We start from the raw sequence: 21717 nt of genomic DNA on the forward strand, positions 1-21717 counted from the left end.
TGTATAACCCAAACAGGTTTGCGGTTGTACATTTTGACATGAGCATTCACAAACCCCCAGCAGAGTAGCTTTTTACAAGAAAATTTAATTTCTCTGGGCTAAACCTTATTCCTGGTGGGGTTTGAAACAGCTTTGTCAAATTTGGCGCTTAATTTCTGCAACGTTGGTTGCTCTCAATTCTGTCTTTCAAACAAAGAGTGATTAATATGTGCTTTTATTTTGTTTTTGTAGATACTGGGAAGACCCTTCCAGAGGCTCTAGACTACAGCGTGTTTTGGTTGCAGACTGTTGCGGGGGACGCTGATCTCAAAGTCGGCATCCCCCCTCCGCTCATCTCTTTGCAAATCAAAGACTTCCTCAATGGGCCAGGTAAAAGGACAAGATCTGCACATGCTTTTAGACAGGCTGCTGGCATGCTCAAAATCACTGGGAAGAATATAAATGTGAAGCCGATTACAGCAGCAAAGTCCGGGAGCTGTTGTCCACTGTAATACGTTCCCAATAGTGCAGCTTTCAATTTTTTTCCCCCAAAATCTTGTACTTGTGGGCCATAAAGAGAGCACAACTGAAATAGTTCTCGGGTGAAACTGCATCCATCCTCTTGTGCTGGCTTTTATGTGCAAGTTGGAACACTAATCCTCAAAGGATTGAGCGAAGATTTAAAATTTACTCAAGTAAACTATATGTTGTAAACAATTTGTCAATTGGCAGGAGAAGGAGATAAACAGATGCAAGTTAGCAGAAACCTAATCTCATAATTCAAGCACACAGGAAGCCTAGCAGTCATTTTGAATTATAAGAAGCTGAGTTCAATGATAGTAAGTAGCTAGACATTGAAACCACTAATGAATGGGTAATGGCAGGATATGGTAATGCTCTCGATACCACATGAAGGGGCAATGTTTCCATACATTTGGCAAAAGCAGTAAGCGTATATTTTTTCCAGATTGTAGTAACAGGATACTGCCGTTAGTGAGTACACGTTACAGTTCCTGCAGGAAATGGTGCTAGCAGCACCCAGACCTCGATGATAAGAATGTAACGGTGCATTCTCTTAAGAGAAAGGCCAATTGTTGGCATATCTGTGAAGGTTATAAATTGGTCATGTCTGCCCGTCCATCATTTGGCCGGGCTTCAAATGCTTGCAGTTTAAGGTCCTCCATGGTTTACTTTAGGTTTATTACCAGCTGGAGAGACATAGCTTTATATGGGCCTTCAGAAAATAGCAATAAAAATGATGTTGGCATCCTGTACACTTTAAAAAAAAATATATAGTGGCATTGTATTACCATTCTAGCAAAAAGAAATTATTTGCTACATCCAAACTGTTACACATAACATAATTCAAATAACAGTTCTGCTGCCTGTTTCCCCCTTCTGCCGTATAAACTTGCGTGTGATTGATTGGCCCCCTTCCTCCTGCCCCACACTGGTTCAGGATACGAAATAAGTGTTTCTTCAGGAGATTCCTGAATTTAGCAAAGGATATAATTCCATCCATTAACAAGGTCAGTGGTTTCCCGAAAACCTGCGTAATAATGTGACCAGAAACCCACTAGAGCAATAATTCCGACAGGTGATAGATTAGTTGGAACAAATTGGAACCATTATGACCTGACGTTACTGGTTTCTATCAAGGCGGTTTTTTTGGTGGGGGGGATTATTTTTTTTTTTGAATGTCATCATTTTTTTGCACAGTGGTCGGCCTAGCAGAGTGCCTGTAACAGGTTAATTTGAATCATATGAAGTGTCGCTGGCCTCAGCTGACACGAGCTTCATTCCATGTGTGAAACTGCAATAAATCCAATCCCAACTGAGGCAAATCCCCTATGAATAGGTGAACTAATCCAGGCCTCATACCGGCCTGCTAGCCCTCCATAATTTGATGCAGGGCAACCTGGGCTCACTACAACAACAAAAAAAACAACATCGTGAAGGATTGTTAGATCGGATGCACACAGCACCGTAGCAGGTCGTTTAGATCAGATGTGTGTCACAGATATGACACCAGATAAGTTCAGGAATTTGCCCAGTTGATACCGGTTTTCCAACGCTTCTAACCCTAGTGCCGCTGTTTGAAATAATCGCCTCTGATTTAAAGAGACTCGATCTGCGGAAAAATGGAGTCTGTCAAGGAGCTGTAAGGCTTTTCGTTTAATTAACGAGATCACTTCTAAATAATAATTTTTATCAATGGATTTCTTGGCTTCCAGAGACAGTGGTTGAAGAGTAATTCAGTGCCAGCATCAGTGTTACTGCTCAAGAGTACAAGATAAATCCTTCAAAGAAAAATATATTTGAGATGACATCATCAGCAGCTTGCATTTATCTGGCGCGGTTAGTATAGTTAAAGCATCCCAAGGTGCTTTTCAGGAGTTCACAAACAAAATGTAAAACCAAACCGTATAAGGAAATATTAAGCTGTTTCTTGGCCTGTAACAGTAATTTTGGGAAGCAATTTGCCAGCCAAGTCAAGGCAGGTTTTGGTGGGTGCAGAGTTAAATCCCAAAACATTTGACATTGAGGCAGGGTCCTGACAATATCCTGCCCGTTTGTGCCTTTATTCAGGGTGGACTTCACATCCAGCATTGGGACACCCGCCCACTACAATGGCACCCCACCCCCCACGCACCACAATGCCAACATTGGGGCACACCCACCTCTGACATACCACACAGCACCATTGGGGCAACCTCCACCCCACCCTCACCACAACAGCAACATTGGGCACCTCTCCCCCTCCCCCCACCACAATGCCAACATTCGGGCAACTCCCTGGCCTACCACAACATCAACATCGGGACACATCCCCACCACTGTGCTATCATTGGGGCACACCCCATGACCCACCGCAGTGCCAACATCGGGGCACCTGCCCCCCACCACAGAGCCAACATCGGGGCACCCCCACCACAGTGCCAACATGAGCATCCCCGCCCCCCCCCCCCACCTTAATGGCAACATCTGGGCACCCCCCCCCCCCCCCACCCACATAACAATGCAAACATTGCAGCACGCGCCCCCCCCAACTCACAGGCATCAGGGGTATCTCTTCCTCACCACCGACCCAGCACACCAGGGGGCAGTGCCAGGGCACTGCCTGGCCACGTCCCTCACTACCTAGGGGCTATACCAACCTCAGCACGCCCAACGTGATCATCACGGCTGATTTCTGTGTTTGAAAAGCAGGAGTGATTCGTGACGACAGGCCTTTCTGGCCTTTTAGCTGGCTGCTGCAAGTGGAATCTTGCTGTGACCTGGCTGCTGTAAGTCCCTACATTACAGCGGTGATTATACATCATAAATAATTAGTTGACTGTCCAGCAAGTTAGGAGGTTCCGAAGATGTGAAAGGCGCTTTTTCTTTCTATCATTGCAAAAGCAAAACCTCTGCTCCCAAGTCTGAACTCGTGTTTCACTATAATTCATAGGTGCAGTTACACTTTTGCCTAAAAATGTGCCTAAAAATAGTCTTTTATGACACGTAACAGCAACATTTCTCTCAATAAAAACAAGCTGTTAGTTTAGAAATGAAGCTGCATGACGGGATTTATTTCAAGGAACCTGATTTTTCTAAATCTTTGCTGACCTTTCAATGCATTACTTCTTAATGACACATATCTGTTGTTGGCATTACCCTATTTTTAAAAAATAAATAAATAATAGAGGGTTGTGGCAAATTTTTTTAAATTACATTTTAGCGCCATATTGAGTCCATTGTGATATTTAATTTTAACGTGGTCTTTTAGTCGTTAACAGAACTCAGTCCAGTAGTCTGTTAGTTACTCCCTTACAACAGCAGTGACCATTTTTTCGTTTTAATAAAAGACAAATGCAAAGTTAAAGCAGAGCCAGCCTGCCACAGAGTAACATATGTTCGAAGGACGCACTGCAGACACGCATGGGATTCCTAGTTTAACTTGTGGCATAAGTAGGCCCAGCACCACCCTAGGACTGTGCACACCTCTTGTAACCCCAATTGTCCATTACTTAACGTGCCACGCCATATCATCGTAACTCGATATTTATTATGTGGCATATAATGTATTGTTTAAAAATTAGTTGATTTGTATTTCTCTCAGTGTTGGTAAGGAGCCTGTGGATTTGACAAATTGACTAATACGTACAAGATGTGCTCTTGGGTAAATTTTGGTTCAATGTTTTACTTCAAAGAAGGTAAATAGAGCAGCTTGCTTTTGAGGAATATGAAGGTTCTCACTCCTCTTGACGATCCGATGGCTGCTGGCTACGTTGAGTTTAACAGAGATTTAAACAAAGACTTGTGTTTGAGGATGTTCTGGTACAATTGTGTTGTTCGAAGTATTGATTCCTTCAGACCTGGGTAACAAACTATATTTAAGTTGATGGGAATTTCCAACTATTAAAACCATAATTTAGGATGGTTGTGTGTGTTACTGTAATTTTCGCCAGTAACCAAAAACAAAATCATATAAACAGGCCTCTGAAAACTGATTAATTTTCCCATACAGATGGGTTTTGTTTAGTTTCTTCACCCCCACTTCCTCGAAAAACTGCCCAATGCAATTGTATTTTTTAGATATACCCGGGTTCTGTGTATGACATGTTCAGCAAAGTAACGAGACCAACCTCTTTGATTTGACATGTATGTCACAGTCTGTGACTGGTATTTTCTTCAATGTGGATGGATTTTTTTTTTAAACATTCTGTTCTTTTTTTTGTTAAAAAAACAGCTGAAGTTCATTTGGAATTATCCCGTCCCTGGAAAGTCAACTTAAGCCTTGTCAAACTGGATCAAGCAACAAATTTTTTAAAGAGAATCCTGCCCAGATATGGTTCTGAGATCACCTCCAAAGCTGCAGTCTCCCCCGAAACAGTTTACAGTAAGGAGGAGATGTTTACATCAGCATGTGGTATGAGGAATGAAGCTGGATTGTTTACAGACGGGGCAGCGGGTCAAGGAAGCATTTGGAAAACGGTATCCTTCTTTCAAAGGTTTTCCATCCTCACAGCTCAGATTGTTGTTGTAATGGAGACTGTACCTCATCCTGACAGGCCTGCCATTCTCACCTGCCTTTCGAGCCTCAAAGGCAGCCTTGATATAAAGGCTGGACCCAAACCCACAGGTGAGTAACAAAACTTGTTTTTCCAGGTTACACCGTGCTGATTTATTGTTACGAGTTCATGAATAACGGCTAAAAAATAATTCTGTTCAGATGTACCGCTGTTAATTGAAATACCATTTCTCCTGTGATCATGTGGGGAAAGGGCTAGAAACTTAAAAACAATTTGTTCCTGGGCCTCTTGTTAAGTGGCCATCTCCTCGCCAAAGGTTTTTTTTTAATATTAGGCTTTAGAACACAATGTCTATAGAGTCTTGCAGCACAGAAAACCCAGCGTGTCTGCGGCAGCCATCAAGCACTTATCTGTTCTAATCAATCTAATTGGAGAGGGAGGAGCGATCAGATCTCATCTCGATTGGCAAATTGTTCAAGTACAGTTGAGCGTAGTTCAGTTCTTGTGGATCTAAATAATATGTATACTTCTCCTTTTTTGATCGTAAATTTGCCTCAATTCAAACATATTTATAAAGTGTACATACAGACGTAGTGTGTGCACACTCATGTATATAGTACACATATATTCTGATCTTTTAGAGCAAGCCAAGAGGTCACCTTGTTTTAAAGTTTAATCACAGTCTAATCAATTGGATTAAAGTTGCATTCGGCAAAGAGATGACCTGTTGGCCATTGTTATTCAACAACACTGTTGAATATTAGTACTGTATATGCCGTTCCATGTGTATAAAGTTTTTGAAATTTAAATACGGGTGACTTTTGGAAAGCATATTAAAAAAGAACAAAGTGAGTTTTGCTGTGCAGATGAGTCGTTTGCTGCCATTGCTGATCTCTTGAGTTGCTCAAGTCAGCTGGTTACATCCAAATGAAGAGTAAGTTCTCGCTTCTAACCAAACCCATGTTGTGAAACTTTATATTAAAAGAACAAATGCATGCTCATATATTTTAGATGCGTCTTGTATTTTCAAGCTGAATTCACTCGCATTATTCAGACCAATAACTTACAGAATCTGGTGCTATCTCTCTGGTGTCTTTGTTATTAGCTTAGAAATTGAAGCATAATCGTACTGTGCAAATGTGGGGTTTGGTGAAGCAGATTCCAAATGCCACCAGAGGTTCAGCAGGATCCATCATGTATCTTCTGTTAAAATGTTGTTTGTTGATAAGATATTCCCCTGCAACAGTGCATCAGGAAGCAGAAAACTGTGCAGAATAAAACTGCAGCCAGCAGTAGCTCATTTTTCATTCTCAAGGCCGTAGACTGCATGCAATATAAACTCTGTAACATCAAATGCAGTGGGCATTGTTATCATTCTGAGGTGGATGCGAGAGGGAGGTGCGTTGACATTTCACCCGGAAGCAATATAGTCAGGAAAATTCATAATTTCCTTAAATAATCTGTGGAATCTGTAATTGTTTTTAAAGAGTATTTGAAAAAACTTTCAAAAGTTTCTATCTATTGTGAAGGGAACATAATGTTCTTGGATAATAAGATATACTGGTCCATGCAACCTGGAGTCAATACCGACAAGAAGGAAGTTAAGACCAGAAGGCATGTGGCTGGCCAGATGGGAGAGCTGCAGACACAAAGTAGAGCTACAAACAGGAAGATGGAGGGTGAAGACACAGATGCCATCACAAAGGGAAAACAGACAGAGACAGAAAGAGGAAAATACTAATTTCTCGTCTGGAGAAGAAGCAAATCTCTCTCAGGCAGTCGTCAGTTTTACTGTTTGTGATAAAGGAGACTCAAGCATTGTACGAGCTAGTCAAAAAATATCTAAAAGCTGTGTGAATAGCTCTGAGGTGCTAAAGTGTTGTTTTTGTTCTCCAAACAGGGAACCAGCGAATTATTGGTTGGTTATTTGCTAAGGAACTCTGGAGAACTACACCATCGGAGAGAGTTTCTAGAAGTGTACCTTGATTTTTAAAATTCACTTACGGGATGTGGGCATCGCTGGCTAGGCCAGCATTTATTGCCCATCCCTAGTTGCCCTTCAGAAGGTGGTGGTAACTGCCTTCTTGAACCGCTGCAGTTCCTGAGGTGTAGGTACAACCACTGTGCTGTTGATAATCCTACCAGTGAAAACTATTGTCATAGAGGTCTCCTGACCCACCCTCATGAATAAAGAGCAGCATACTGTGGAATTGTGTAGATAGGTGGTTGGCGCGGTGCCGCCAATTCTCGGCCTGGGATGGGCCGTGTGGCCGTCATAAAAAACTCGAGTCCCGCAGTCGCCATTCACACCTGTTCTCAGCCGGCGGGACCTCGGCGTGGAAGGGTCCGGGGGTGGCCTGTTTTGGGGGGGGGGGGGGGGGGGGGGGGTCCGATGTGGCCTGACTTGCGAACGGGGCCCACCAATCGGCGGGCTGGCCTCTCTGGCTGGGGGCATCCTTTCTTCCGTACCGGCACCTGTGGCCCTGCACATGTTGAGTCGGGCCCAGGGCGGAGAAGGGAGCCAACGAGCAGTACGGTAGCACAAGTGGCTAGCACTGTGGCTTCACAGCACCAAGGTCCCAGGTTCGATTCCCCACTGGGTCACTGTCTGTGCGGAGTCTGCACGTTTCCCCCGTGTGTGCGTGGGTTTCCTCCGGGTGCTCCGATTTCCTCCCACAGTCCAAAGACGTGCAGGTTAGGTGGATTGGCCATGCTAAATTGCTTGGTTAGGAGGGGTTATTGGGTTTCGGGGAAAGGGTGGAAGTGAGGGCTTGAGTGGGTCGGTGCAGACTCGATGGGCCGAATGGCCTCCTTCTGCACTGTATGTTCTATATTCACTACGCATGCACGTGTTACGGCTGGTGTCACTGTGCACGCGCTTCTGACGGCGTCAACACTTAGCCTCAGGATCACAGAATCCCGCCCACTTATTTCCCCCTATGTTCTCGTCAAAATAATCTATACATATATACAACAAACAATACGGGACCCTGTGGTACGCTGCTGGATACCAGCCTCCATGTACTCGAACAACCTTCTACCTCCCTTTGTGTCTTATTACTAAGCCAGTTTTGGATCTATCTTGACAGATTTCCTTGAATTCCATGAGCTTCAACCTTCTCGATCAATCTCCCATGTGGGACCTTGTCAAAGACTTTGCTGAAGGCTGTTAGAAACTCAGAAATGGAAGTAAAAGGGCAGGTGTTGCATCGCCTGCAGTTGCATGGGAAAGTGCCATGGGAAGGCGACCTGGTGTTGGGGGCGATGGAGGAGCAGCCCAGAATGACATGGAGGGAATGGTCCTTTTGGGATGCTGAAAGAGAAGAGAGAAGAGGATGTGTTTGAGGATGGTGTCATGCTGGAGGTAATGGAAATGGCGAAGGATGATCCGTTGAACAAGGAGGCTGGTGAGAGCAAGGGGAAACCTGCCATGGTTCCGGGAGAGAAGGGAAGGGGCGAGAAATAGGTCGGACGCATTTTGAGAGCCTTGTCAACTATGATGTTTGAGAATCCTCAGTTGAGGATAAAAGGACACATATCCAAGTGCTGGTGTGGGAGCTAGTATCATCAGAACAGATGCTATGGAGATGGGGAAACTGGGAGAATGGAATGGAGTCCCTAATAAAAGCAGGATGCGAGGAAGTGTAGTCGAGGTAGCAGTGGGCTTAGAGCCATAGAACAATTACATCACAGAAAGAGGTTGTGCAGCTCATTGTTTCTGCGTCGGCCAAAAACGAGAAAAGAAACTCGCCACTCATTTGAATCCCACTTTCCAACACCTGGCCTGTAGTCTCGGAGGTTACAGCACATTTGATGCAGATCCAATTATATTTTAAATTAGTTGAGCATTTCAGCCTCAACCACCAATTTGAACAGTGAATTTCCGATGTCCACCATCGCCTGGTGAAGAGATCTTTCCTCACGCCACCTCTAACCCTTCCACCAATCACCTTGAATCTATGCCTTCTGGTAATTGACTGCTTAACCAGAGGAAACGGGTCTTTCCAATCTACCCTATCTAGGCCGCTCATAGTTTTGTAGACCTCAATTAAGTCACCCTCAGCCTCCTCAATCTCTCCTCATCCCTGCAATTTTCAAGCCCTGACAACATTCTTGTAACTATCCTCTGCACTCTCTCCAGAGCAATTATGTACACAAAATCCCAGCTGTGGCCCAACCAGTAGAGTTCCATCATTACATCCCTGCTGTTGTATCCAATACCTCGCTCAATAAAGGAAAGCATTCCATAAGCTTTCTTTCCCACCGCATCCACCTGTCCTGCCACCTTCAGGGATCTGTGGACATACACTCCAAGGTCTCTCACTTTCTCAACCCCTCACAATACCCTTCCATTTATTGAGTATTTGTTTGCTTTGTTTGTCCTCCACAAATGCACTACCCTCACTGGACTGAATTAAATTTGTCATTTTCCCGCCCATTCAAGCAAACCATTAATATCATTCTGGGGACAACAGCTATCCTCTTCGCTATAAACTACACAATCAATTTTTGTGTCACTGCAAATTTCCTATTCATGCCTCCCTTATTTAATTCCAAATCATTAATATATACAAGAAACACTGAGTCCTATTTTAATGGTTGCAGATGGTCCCTATGGGATCTGACGCTTTCCCATCTTGCACATTGGAAAGCTTATTGGTAGTTGCGTTCCATGCTGGACGGGCCTTAATTGACCAGCCAGGGTAATATCGTGTGAACAGCACAATCTTGGCCAAGGGCGGGTTTATACATCCGCTTCCAGTCACGCCAACTTCGGGCAAACCCTGAAGGTAAAACTCAGGCCCATCTGTTTTAATAGCTTTTTGATAAAGTCTCAGCTGTGACTCATTGTCTTCCAATGTCCTAGCTAATAATAATCTTTATTAGGGTCACAAGTAGGCTTACATTATCACTGTAATGAGGTTACTGTGAAAATCCCCTCGTCGCCACACTGTTCGGGTACACTGTGTCGACATATTTGTAACAAATTGTCCTCATGACTGATGTTCGTCAGGCTCATCATTCTAACTGATACATCACAGGTATTATGTGTAACTTCTTAGTGACTGCTGATTCCTGAAGCAAATTACTTAAATACATTTAACCCTGAGCCAACATCTAAAACAAGATAGTCTGGTCATTTATTCCATTGCTGTTTGTGAAACCTTTCTCTGTGCAAATTGGCTGTCACGCTTTCTGTATTATTGGCTGTCCAGCAAATTGGTTGTCACGCTTTCTGACTAGACGTCAGAAGTACTTCATTTGCTGTAAAGCAATTTGAAACACCCTGAGGGTGTGAGAGGATTTACATATTGCCATTTCTTTATCCCTCTTAATATCTCCTTCCATGGCTTGGTCTGCCTTTCTAACTTCTGCTAAGACCTCTGTGATTTTCTACCCAACGAGCTCTATATAAATGCACTTTGTTTTTTTTGTGACCAGCTTACGGTATGGGCGGCACGGTAACACAGTGGTTAGCACTGTTGCATCACAGCGCCAGGGACCCGGGTTCGATTCCCGGCTTGGGTCACTGTCAGTGCGGAGTCTACACATTCTCCTTGTGTCTGCGTGGGTTTCCTCCGGGTGCTCCAGCTTCCTTCCACAAGTCCCGAAAGATGTGTATGTTGGGTGAATTGGACATTCTGAATTCTCCCTCCGTGTACCCGAACAGGCGCCGGGGTGTGGCGACTGGGGGACTTTCCCAGTAAATTCCTTGCAGTGTTAATGTAAGCCTACTTGTGATGCTACTAAAGATTATCATTATCACTGCACACTCTAATATTTCAAGATGTGGTAGATGTTTTTAAAAGTCAATTGATAACAAAACAAATCTATGTAATGTATACTGTAGACAAAAATGTTCAAATTCCCTCTCATTAAATTTCACTGTTATGGTCAAATGTCTGAGATTACAATCCATTCAAGATTATATTTTGATAATAATTATAGCGCATGATGTAATGTATTCAAAGTACTTAGTCGGTTGCAAAGCATTTTACGATGTTAAAGGTGCGATATAAATGCACATTTTTCATTCTTTCCTTCATTGTACCCTTCAGAACTTCAAAGAGTCTGGAAAGCTTCTAATCAATTATATTCATAAAACAACCCAACTATTTAACTAAGATTTCCTCAAAGCTGGGCTTCAACTATAAATTATTGGAGGAACAAATAAAAGGGAGGTGCATCAACCTTAAACCTTACTTGGAATATAACCCACTCTATGCTTTAAGGCTAAATGAGGAACAATTTCCGGCAGGTTGCAGCGTTTTGCGAAGCAAATAATTTACAGTTTGAGTTATTGAAATGTAGTTGACTATAGTTTCACTTTTTCTCTGGAAAGGAACCGCTTTCATTTAGTTTAGGGTTCATCGTCTGACAAAAACAGTCAACTTGTTTTGGTATATTGTTGATCAATTTTCTCCTTAGTCTGCTGGGCAGCACTGTAGCACAAGTACCGAAAGACGTGCAGGTTCAGTGAATTGGGCATGCTGAATTCTCCCTCAGTGTACCCGAACAGGCGCCAGAATGTAGTGACGAGGGGCTTTTCACAGTAACTTCATTGCTAATGTAAGCCGACTTGTGACAATAATAAAGATTATGTCATGAAGCTCCTAAATGTTGCTCGGGTAGACTTTGTGGTGCCAATGGTTCTTCAGCTCTTTACTGAACTACCACTGAATCTGTGCTTTCATAACTACTGTAAAATAGCTAAAATAGAGGCTGAAGATCACAAATTTAACACAAATTACCAGAATCATTCAATGTGGGAAGAAACCGTTTAGCCCATTGCTTTTGGTACTTGGTCAAAAGGCTAGTCAAACAGATTAGTCTTAAGGAGAATCTTAAAGGACGTGGAGAAACAGCAAGGTTTAGGGCGAGAATCGCAGGAAGTGGGGCTGAGATTGGGTATTTTTTTACATAGAATTTACAGTGCTGAAGGAGGCCATTCAGCCCATCGAGTCTGCACCGGCTCTTGGAAAGAGCATCCTACCCAAGGTCAACACCTCCACCCTATCCCCATAACCCAGTACCCCACCCAACACTAAGGGCAATTTTGGACACTGAGGGCAATTTATCATGGCCAATCCACCTAACCTGCACATCTTTGGACTGTGGGAGGAAACCGGAGCACCCGGAGGAAACCCACGCAGACACGGGGAGGATGTGCAGACTCCACACAGACAGCGACCCAAGCCGGAATCGAACCTGTGACCCTGGAGCTGTGAAGCGATTGTGCTTTCCACAATGCTACCGTGCTGCCACACGGAATGACAGTGTCATAGTTATGGCTACTGAACTAATAATCCATTTCAAATCCCATGGATGCCCAATCCCTCTACACCTTCATCCCCCACCAGGAAGGTCTGAGGGATCTTCAATTGTTCCTTCAACAGAGGCATCACCTATTCCAGTCCACCACCACCCTACTCCACTCCACCTAATTGAGATTGTTCTCACATTAAACAACTTATTTAATTGATCTCTGCTGTCTCTTTGAAAGAGCTATCCAAATAGTTTAACTCCTCTGCCCTTTCACCATAGACCAGCAACTTTCCCTCCTTCAAGTGTTCACCAAATTATCATTTCAAAGTGACTATTGTATCTGCTTCCCCCACCGCTTCAGGCTGTGCATTCCAGAAAATATCACAGAAAATATTCTTGTAATAAATGTTGAGTCAAAGGGCTGTCATTTCTGACAGGCAGGCTATTCAGGGCTGGGTGCATCACATTTCCTTACCTGACACGCGCACTTTCAGCACAGGTTACTGGTAAGTAATTGAGAGCAGGGGCCATATTGACATTTCTCTTACCTTGCCCCAGGACTTTGTCCCTTTTCACTGAGGTCAACTAATTCTATGCAGTCCAATCATCCATTTTGGAATCAACCCATCTCTCCAGCACAGAACTAAACTAGGCATTGTAATTATGCATCCGGCTACCGGGGAGCTATTTTGGTCCTTTTAACTGTGGCTCAGGTTACTTTCTAAAGTAGCTCACAGACAAAATGATGAATAGGAGTAAGACTTTATTGCTTCATGAAACCTTTTTTAGTCTTGCCTCTGTGTGAAATATCCATTGGTGAATTACGACAACGCAAAAGAAAATCCCTCGTGTTACCAAAGTGATCATACAATACCAATGTTAATGGTCTCCATTGTTTGGTGTTAATATGCCCCTGTACTGAATAATCTACCCCAGCCAGAAGCTATTTTACATGGAATTAAATAATCCTCTACCCCTGGAAAGCAGCTCAAATATTTACCGCTGCTTATACCACAGGAAATAAATTATTTTGTCAGTGTAAGCCAGAGGACAAATTAAACATTAAAGAGACCATGGGGGATTGAAGCTAAGTGTGGTTTGTAGAGATGAATACAAATCACCGTTAACATTTCCCCTGGCACTGTTGCTAGAATATTGGGTGTAGGTGCCTTGATTTTGTCACTTTTGACATGTTGTCACAAGTAGATTAAACCCTTTCTCTTCCCAGCACTCAATAAGAGGTTACGACCATATTGGCTAAATAACAGCTGGGATTTTGAATGTCATTACAACATATCCCCTGCTTGCTGAAACGAACAAGTAAGGGGGGGATTTAGCTGACAGAAAGCTAAGTTTACTGAATCTCGCGATGGTTTAAAAACAAAAGCCCCAGCAGGATCTTAATTCCTGTCTGCCTTAGCCTTATGCTGAGGTGTATTTTGCAATCTGCTGGAAGTAAAATATAGAAGGAACGTCCAGATGTCGGAATGTTCGCCATACAAATCGCCACCTAAAGCTGGGCTAGAATCCTGCAATAAATTGCGAACTCGCAACATCCTAAAGCCTCCAGAAATGTTCTGTCGTGAAGTGCTGACAATGATCAGTCAATTAGAATTCAAATAAAAGTACCGAGTGAACTGAGCATGAAGCCTGGTGTCATATAGATTGTTCTTAAAAAAAACACTTATTGAAATATTTCACGAAGATTCGTAGAAGTTGAAACAAGATCAGACACCATTCCTGTGGTCAGCCCGTTTTATTCTTTAATCATTTACGTTTTAAGGAAATCGCAACATTTTTCAAATTTGTAGTTTTCAACATTGGTTTGTTGAGGCAATTAGTTCCTCTGCAGAATACCGAGCTGCTTACCTGCCTGCTCGGTGATTTAGCAAGATGAGATCATAGAAATTGATAACCATCTATGTGTTTTCTTCTGATTCATCTCTGACCTGAACTTTACTTGAACCTAGTTAGACACAAAACATCCAGGATTCTTGGCTGAAGCCATAAAATTTAATTAAATCCTACAGAAATGATGTGTAAAAGAACACCACAGTACCCCAATAAAGTGAAAATAAGTACTGTGATGGATTAAAATAATAAATGTGCCTGCTTCTCTGTGTTTGATGTGAAGGCACATCATGGGTTTCCAGCAGTCAATATATATGATGTTAACAGGAAAGGTTGTAAGTGACATGCACAAGAATCTCATCTGCTTAAGATCACTGTGTACATTTACTGCCGGTTATATGGTGTTGACCATGGATTCCGCAAAGCTGCACGCAGACCTGAACAGAATCAGCTGAGGCTCAGTGTTGACGACGAATCAATAAGTTGTGCATTTCAAGTCCCATTGCGGGACCCGTGAGCAAACAAAAGGCGAGGCTCTCGGTGCAGTCCCGAGGGAGTGCTGCACATTTTGGGGAGGGCCCCGCCTTTTGGGTGAGATCTTAAACGAAGGCTTCGTCAGCCCTCTTGGATGGATGCAAAAGACCTCATGGCTATAACACTCACTACAACGTGGGTTGTAAAATTCTTTGGAAACAGCCTGAGGCCATGAAAGGCGCTACACAAATGCAAATCTTTTTGTTTGAACAGTGTTTTGCTGTGCAGCCTACAGTTTGAAGTTACAAGTGGTGCGACAATGGACATTATTATTTGTTTTCACAACCCACAGAAAGTGTGGTTGGGGACAGTTAGAACCACAGAATATATGTCAGCATGGAACAACTTGGTTCCATTGTTTAGTTTGGACTGAATATAACTCCTTTTAAATTGCATATTAAGTATTCGCATGTTCCAACATTAGAGGAGAAGGGACAGCCTTCAATAGCACCCCGGAGTTCAATTGCCTTCTGCAGTCAACATCTGTAAGTGTGCAATTTAAAAGACATGTTTCATGCTTCTGCCTTCGAGCAATGTTTGAGGAAACCATTAAATTATTTCTTCTTGAACCTGAATTAAAACACAGTTTTGGAAACATTCAAGTATGCAGAATATTCAATCGAGCACAAGAGAACATGTTATATTTCCTTTACAAGGCAGATTAGTCAGTCAGCAAAATATATTGGGTTCCATAAATTATTGCAGAAAGTTCAGTTGCTTCAACGGTTTGCTCATAATTCCACAATGTTGCTTAGGAGCTGGCATCCTGCATTAATTACGTACAGATGTAAAGATCAGAGAACTGATTCATAAGAACTGTAGAAAGAAAGAAGGCAAAGATAAATGTTTCTTTTAGCCTTGCACTATTTAATTTATTGTGCAGTTGTCCAAGGGAGAATAAATCTGCCGTCCTTTTCTTCCTCTGTTTAGGAATGATCTTAGGTGCCACATTTGCACTCCAACTGAAGGATCTGCTTGTAAAGACCTGCCTCCGAGACAGAGCCAGAGCGCTAATTGGCCCATTCTGCTGCACCCTGCAACTGGAAGCCAAGTGGTGCAGGCACAGCGGCGACCCTGACCCACGTCACTCTGTTCCAAAAACGCTGGTCGACTTGAAAGCTGGACTGATCCAGGTTTGTGTGGGTGGCAATGGTGTCTGGGAGAGTCTGTCTTTAATGAGTCTGTTCCTTGTTTGACCTAAATGTCTTTTATTTCCAGCCCTCTAAATCATGCAAAGAGCACCCTTGTAACATGATCAGGTTATCTGGTAAAGCTCAACACTGTTGCATTTGAAGTACTGATTTTTTTGTATGAGTAATAAACTTTTAAAAAGATCAGAGCAGAACAAACAAAACTGCAGGGCAATAGGATGAAACGGCCAATACACCATAAATACTGTAAGGCACTTAAAATAATAGAAGTGTGCACAAAGCATTTTGTTTTCGCGGCCATAGAGATGCAATGTAACATTTTTGAGAGAGGAATTGAGACTTGAGCAGTTGGCCATAGGAACACTTCCAGAATGAATGTTGCTCACCAGGCACACAACTCTATTTTATGTATGACCCTTGACATCTGTTATTGGCAAGTGATCATTGTGACTGGTTTGAGTTGAACTGATACATAAATCCTTCCCACCTTTTAGCCCTTTTATGGAGTGCAGGAGGAATTCTGCATCTGTACTTTACTAATTCACAGAAGGCTGTAAGTTTGTAGATGCTGGGTGGTTTCACAGACTTCACTGAATGCAATCGGCAGTCTTTTATTATTAATGACCTTGGGATGTGGAAGTCTTTTTACAACCTTTAGAAAGCAAATTCTAAAATCTTGCATGAAAGATTAAAAGAAGATAAAATTTAAAAACGTCTAAAGTTGAAATTAATCTTAAAAGCTACCTAAGCTTACTCAAAACATTATGCTAAGTAAGCGTTTATATAGTATGTTCTCTTGGGCTCCAGAGGTTGAGTGGTAGTGTGGTTGTATTTTGAAGCCATAGTGAAGCTGCTACCACTTCTAATTATTAGTATTGGTATTTTAGGGAACCTCATAATTTATAATATTATGTAGACTGTGTAGTCTTTGGATCTATGCAACTGGTATTCTAATGCAGGCAATTAACTACAAAATTATTGCCCATATGTATTTTTTTATTTGTTAAAATTTGCAGTTGTTAGCCGAGTATCCTGCAATAATTTGTCTTCAAAAGTATCCCAGGCAAGGCTTTGTATGTTCCTAACTTTGCATTCTGTATGATGGTAATGAGACCTGAAGCCCAATATCAAACCTCACCATTCAGGCACAATTGGATGTGATAAAATTTCTCGGCCCACGTGTTATGTGACGTTTTGGATACCAAAGCCAGAGTTGCTCCTGAAACTCTGCACTGAATCTACTAATCCGTGCTGCAACACTGGAAGGTCACCAGCAGAATCCCCAGTAAACTGTGTAACTGGCCATTCGCAGCCATTCACTCCATTTCCCCAGGCAATCAACCATATTTAGGGACAGTGGCCTAGAATTCCAGTGAAATTTTCTGTGCTATGGTGATCGGGCTGTGCTTCCTGTCTCGCAGAATCATCAGCTGCACCTTAATGAAGAACCTAAGTGGCTAGACTCAGTTCCTCTAAAATTGTTTAATTATATCTTAGGATTTGCGATATGTTTGTTCTCCTGCATCTTATCAGTGCTGGTCCTTCTTATTATGGTGTCTATTTAGATATTCTGGGGCCAAGAGCATCTGAACTGCCTGAATCTGCTACATGAACTTCTCCAAGGCTATCTCAGGCAAGATGCCAAGTCTCAGACATCAGACCACACACAGCAACCATCATCTGCCATGGGCAGATATCAGGCTTCCAAGACCGAACACAGCTCTGACGACTTGAGGACAGGACAGTTCCAATACATTCAAGATGCAGGTGCGTGGAATTATTGCTGATCCATTCACCTCGCTTCACCTTCTCCAGTTTGCATCGTGGAGCAGACAGTTCAAATGCTTTTTTTTATTCATTCATGGTGTGTGTGTCACTGGCAAAGCCAACATTTATTGCTTCTTCCTAATTTCCCTTGAGAAGATGGTGGTGAGCTGCCTTCTCGAACCCCTGCAGTCCATGTAGTGTAAGTACACCCACAGTGCTGATAAGGAGCGAGTTCCAGAATATTGATCCAGCAACAGTGAAGGAATGCCGATATATTTCCAAGTTGGATGGTGCATGGCTTTGAGGGAAACTTTCCAGGTGGTGGTGTTCCCATGTATCTGCTAGCACTTGTCCTTCTGGATGGTAGGATCTGCAAGGTGCTGCCAAAGGAACAGATAAATGTGCCGATGAGTAGGGGTATTTGCTTTCTCACAGAATTGCTCTTGGACCATAAGAACAGGAGTGGGACATTCAGCTCCTCAGCTCTGTTCTATCATTCAGTTAGATCATGGATGATCTGTGTTATAAGTCTATCGCTAGCTACCTTGGTTCCTTTATTCTGAAAACCCATGCCTATCAAAAGCCTTATCAATCTCAGTTTTCAATTGAGTTATCGTCCACAGTTTTTGGGGGTGATGAGCTCCAGTTTCTACTGCCCTTTTTGTGATGAAATCTTCCCCTTGTCTATGCAAACTAGCTTCACAATTTAATTCTTTGAGCCCAAGATTCTTATTTCACTTGGACAAATTAAATCTATTAAATAAGTGGTTTCATAATTGTCTTGGATATAATATTCATTATGTGTATTGTTTTTTTTTTAAAAATTAACATTTTTTTAAATAATGTAGGAATCATCCCAAAATGCCTGACAGAACCATAATCAGAAAATCATTGAGATGCTGAGCAGGCAGATGGGGAGTTGTTACGAAGAGAGAGAAGGCTAGAATGCAGTAGAGCTTGTTGGTCATTTTTAAGATGGTGTTTCCAATCCCAATTGATTTGTAACTGGATGGAATTATTCCAGAATGGAACCCTGGCTCAAATGACTGTAACTCTTATTTATTTTTTCAAACGTGAAGGAACAGAGGGTGGAGATTCAATGACCACGCTGCTCCCGAAAGGCAGGTCGTCGTGGCGCAGCATGGCCGATAAATGCCAGGAGATCCCGCTCCCGGGAGGTACCCGCCTCCCAAAGCCACGCGAGGTCCAACGAGACGTCGCAAGGTAAATCCGCCCATTGTGTGTTGGATCACTCTTTGGCAAATCTGCATATTAGAATGAGATAGCTAGTCTCACTCCAATGTGCAGATTCCGGAGGGACCGGGACTTTGGGATTCATCCCTTTTGCCTCGGACGAGCGCCATTTGGTACTGGTCTCTGCAAAAGGGGACCAGACGAATCGCACTTATGGGGGTTTCCCAAGGGATCAGAGGCCCCCAGCTTCATGCCCTTTGGGCAGGCGATTGCCCTGGTTCTGCTGGTGCCACCTGGGTATCCTGGCACTGCCAGGCTGGCACCGTGGCAGTGCCACCTGGGTGCCAGCCTGGCACTGAAAATGTTGCCAGATGGCACTGTTGCTAGCATGGACATCATTTTGCGCACCCGCAATCGGGCTGGGGGTGCTCTGTGTGTCTGTTGGGGGAGCTGGGGTCACTCCCATAGTGCATTCGGGTGGGGTGGGTCGGGGGTCGCTTCGGGGGCCTAGGAGATTGGGACACTATATAAAAATGGCAACCTAACCTCTTGCTACTCTAGGGAGTTCCAGCGAACGAAGATCCCCATGCACAGAACCAAGCTATGTTCGGCCCACTGACGCCTCTGATACAATGTGAGTGCCGGGAACCATGCGGCTAAACGTGCTCGCTATAGGACTTTGTTCCCAATTAGTTGAATCATGCCCAGCATTACAGGACTGCTAAGTAGTTCTAACTTCAAGAAAAAAAAATTATTAAGCAGCAAAAGTGGATGATGATGCAATACCCTTTCGCTTAACGAATACACACAGATTTTAAGATTAACAAACACAGATTAGAAAGTATATCTTAAACTACCAAGTTTCTCCTGGCAGAGTTCTGAGATGATCACTCCCTGGTGTTATTCTTCAACTGCAAACAAATACAGCTAAAAACTAAAACTCAAACGCCTTCCTACCTTACAAGTACCCCAGTTTCTATACCTGCTACTTCTACCAGCCTCTACCTACTCCTCACGCCGTAACCCTCTCTTAGCACAGTTCGAACTGAACCAACCCTCACAAAAAAACCAACACCTTTGTCCAGCATAAGTTTAACTTTCTTTCACAGAAACATTAAATGAAACCCCGTTAAAACTATACCATATTTTCCATGCAAATATAAATTCCTTAAAATGACCTTAGTTTTCCCAACAACTAATTTGGATAAATGTTAAAGTAATATTAGTGATTCTGGTTCATAATCGTTTGAATTATGTTGACTATTAGTTTGGGGCGAATCATGACTGAGTATGGAGCAGCAGTACTGCAAAGGATCTTGGAAAAGATTTTTTGAGGATTTGTGGTTTACTTTTTTCATGGATGGTCAGATGTTTTTTTCAAAGAATAGAAAATTTACTGAAGGTTTAGAGTTTCTTAATTTTTTCTTTTACAAATTGTATACGATATTTGAACTAATCAGCATGTTTCGCTGAGCAGTTTGCGATGTTCGATTTGTTTGTTTTTAGTGAATTTAGCCAACACTCGTGCTTTAGCCCCATGACATTTGCCAGATGTAAAACGTTTAATTGTAGGTTATTTCCATCTTTTTTTTCCAAGTAAACTACATGTATCAAGAATTGTTCAGGCTGTCAAGGGTCAAGGTACAATTGCAGCTTGGCAAAGATCATGCAGTATAAAATCCAATGTTTCATCATATTTTCATTCTAAACCCTATAAATCAATCCCTTGCATTTAATGGACATTAAACTATGCATATAGTTGAGACTTGCGCACTGGAAACCTGATCTGCAAATTTGGCGACGTTTGAATATAACATAGTACTTTTTTCAGCTTAAAAACTATAAACCATTATGCACTTTATAAATGTGGCTTTGTGATAGCACTCATGCCTGAGTTAGAGGGTTGTGGATTCAAACTCCTTGAACGCATAGTCGTGGCTGGCACTCCAGTGCAGTACTGTCAGAGTGCTGCGCTGCCTTTCAGATGACACATTAAACGCAGGCCCCATCTGCTCTCTCGAAAACGTAAAGGATCGCCTAGCACTTTTCGAAGGGAGCCACGGGAGTTCTCCCCACTGTATTGGGCAGTACAATAATATAATCAAACTACTGCAGATGGTGGAAAAACCTCCGCCGGTCTGACAGCAGCTGTGAAGAGAGAAACAGCTAACTTTTCAAGTCCGAAGAAGAGTGGTACGGACTAGAAACGTTAACTCTGTTTCTCTGTGCAAGACAATTCTTATGCCTCAACCAATGTCAATCAGATTACCTGGTGATTATCACATTGTTGTTTGAGGGTGCTTGATGTGGGCACATTCGCTGCTGCTATTCCTACATTACAACAGTGACAATACTTCAAACGTACTTCATTGGCTATCTACTTCGGAGCACCCTGAGATTGTGAAAGGCACTGCAGAAAGGCACATCTTTCTTCCTTCTCACAAAGGAATTGCTAAGACAAATGTTGCGACCGAAGCTAATGTGGCCTGCCTTGACGTGCAACAGAAAAATTAAGAACGCCATTTTTCTGCCAAAATCTCAAATTATTTCATCACTTTAATAATATCTAAAGGAGCCGTAAAATTCTGGTTTTTAAACTTGGCCAATAAACCATACACTCTATATTTTCATTTGTTTCGTCAGACAACACAATACAATTCAGCTGCATTCCATTCCCCAGTGGAAATGATCACTAAATGTAATTAAATTGCTGTACCTCACTTAGACTGCTCATCTGGTTCTCAAGATGAAAAAATTATAGCGGATTGTTGGCCCACATATCACAGTCAGTATAATAACCGCCATCACAGCGCCAGGGTCCCAGGTTCGATTCCCGGCTTGGGTCATTGTCTGTGCGGAGTCTGCACGTTCTCCCCGTGTCTGCGTGGGTTTCTTTCGGGAGCTCCAGTTTTCTCCCACAAGTTTGAAAGATGTGCTTGTTAAGTAATTTAGACATTCTG

At 42.8% G+C, this 21717-nt stretch overlaps 1 protein-coding gene across 3 annotated transcripts in view; it reads left to right on the top strand.

Moving 5' to 3' along the window:
* The window catches only part of LOC119972233 (vacuolar protein sorting-associated protein 13B-like), a 1046946-nt gene that overhangs the window by 866527 nt on the left and 158702 nt on the right, over window positions 1-21717 (top strand). For all 3 annotated transcript variants that reach the window (XM_038808618.1, XM_038808616.1, XM_038808617.1), the window contains exons 35-38: window positions 232-369; window positions 4712-5104; window positions 15576-15778; window positions 17362-17563. In XM_038808618.1, the coding sequence (XP_038664546.1) occupies window positions 232-369; window positions 4712-5104; window positions 15576-15778; window positions 17362-17563 (936 nt within the window). The remainder of the gene's footprint in view (window positions 1-231; window positions 370-4711; window positions 5105-15575; window positions 15779-17361; window positions 17564-21717) is intronic.

Source organism: Scyliorhinus canicula, chromosome 10 (assembly GCF_902713615.1).
Source record: "Scyliorhinus canicula chromosome 10, sScyCan1.1, whole genome shotgun sequence".
NCBI classification, from domain to species: domain Eukaryota; kingdom Metazoa; phylum Chordata; class Chondrichthyes; order Carcharhiniformes; family Scyliorhinidae; genus Scyliorhinus; species Scyliorhinus canicula.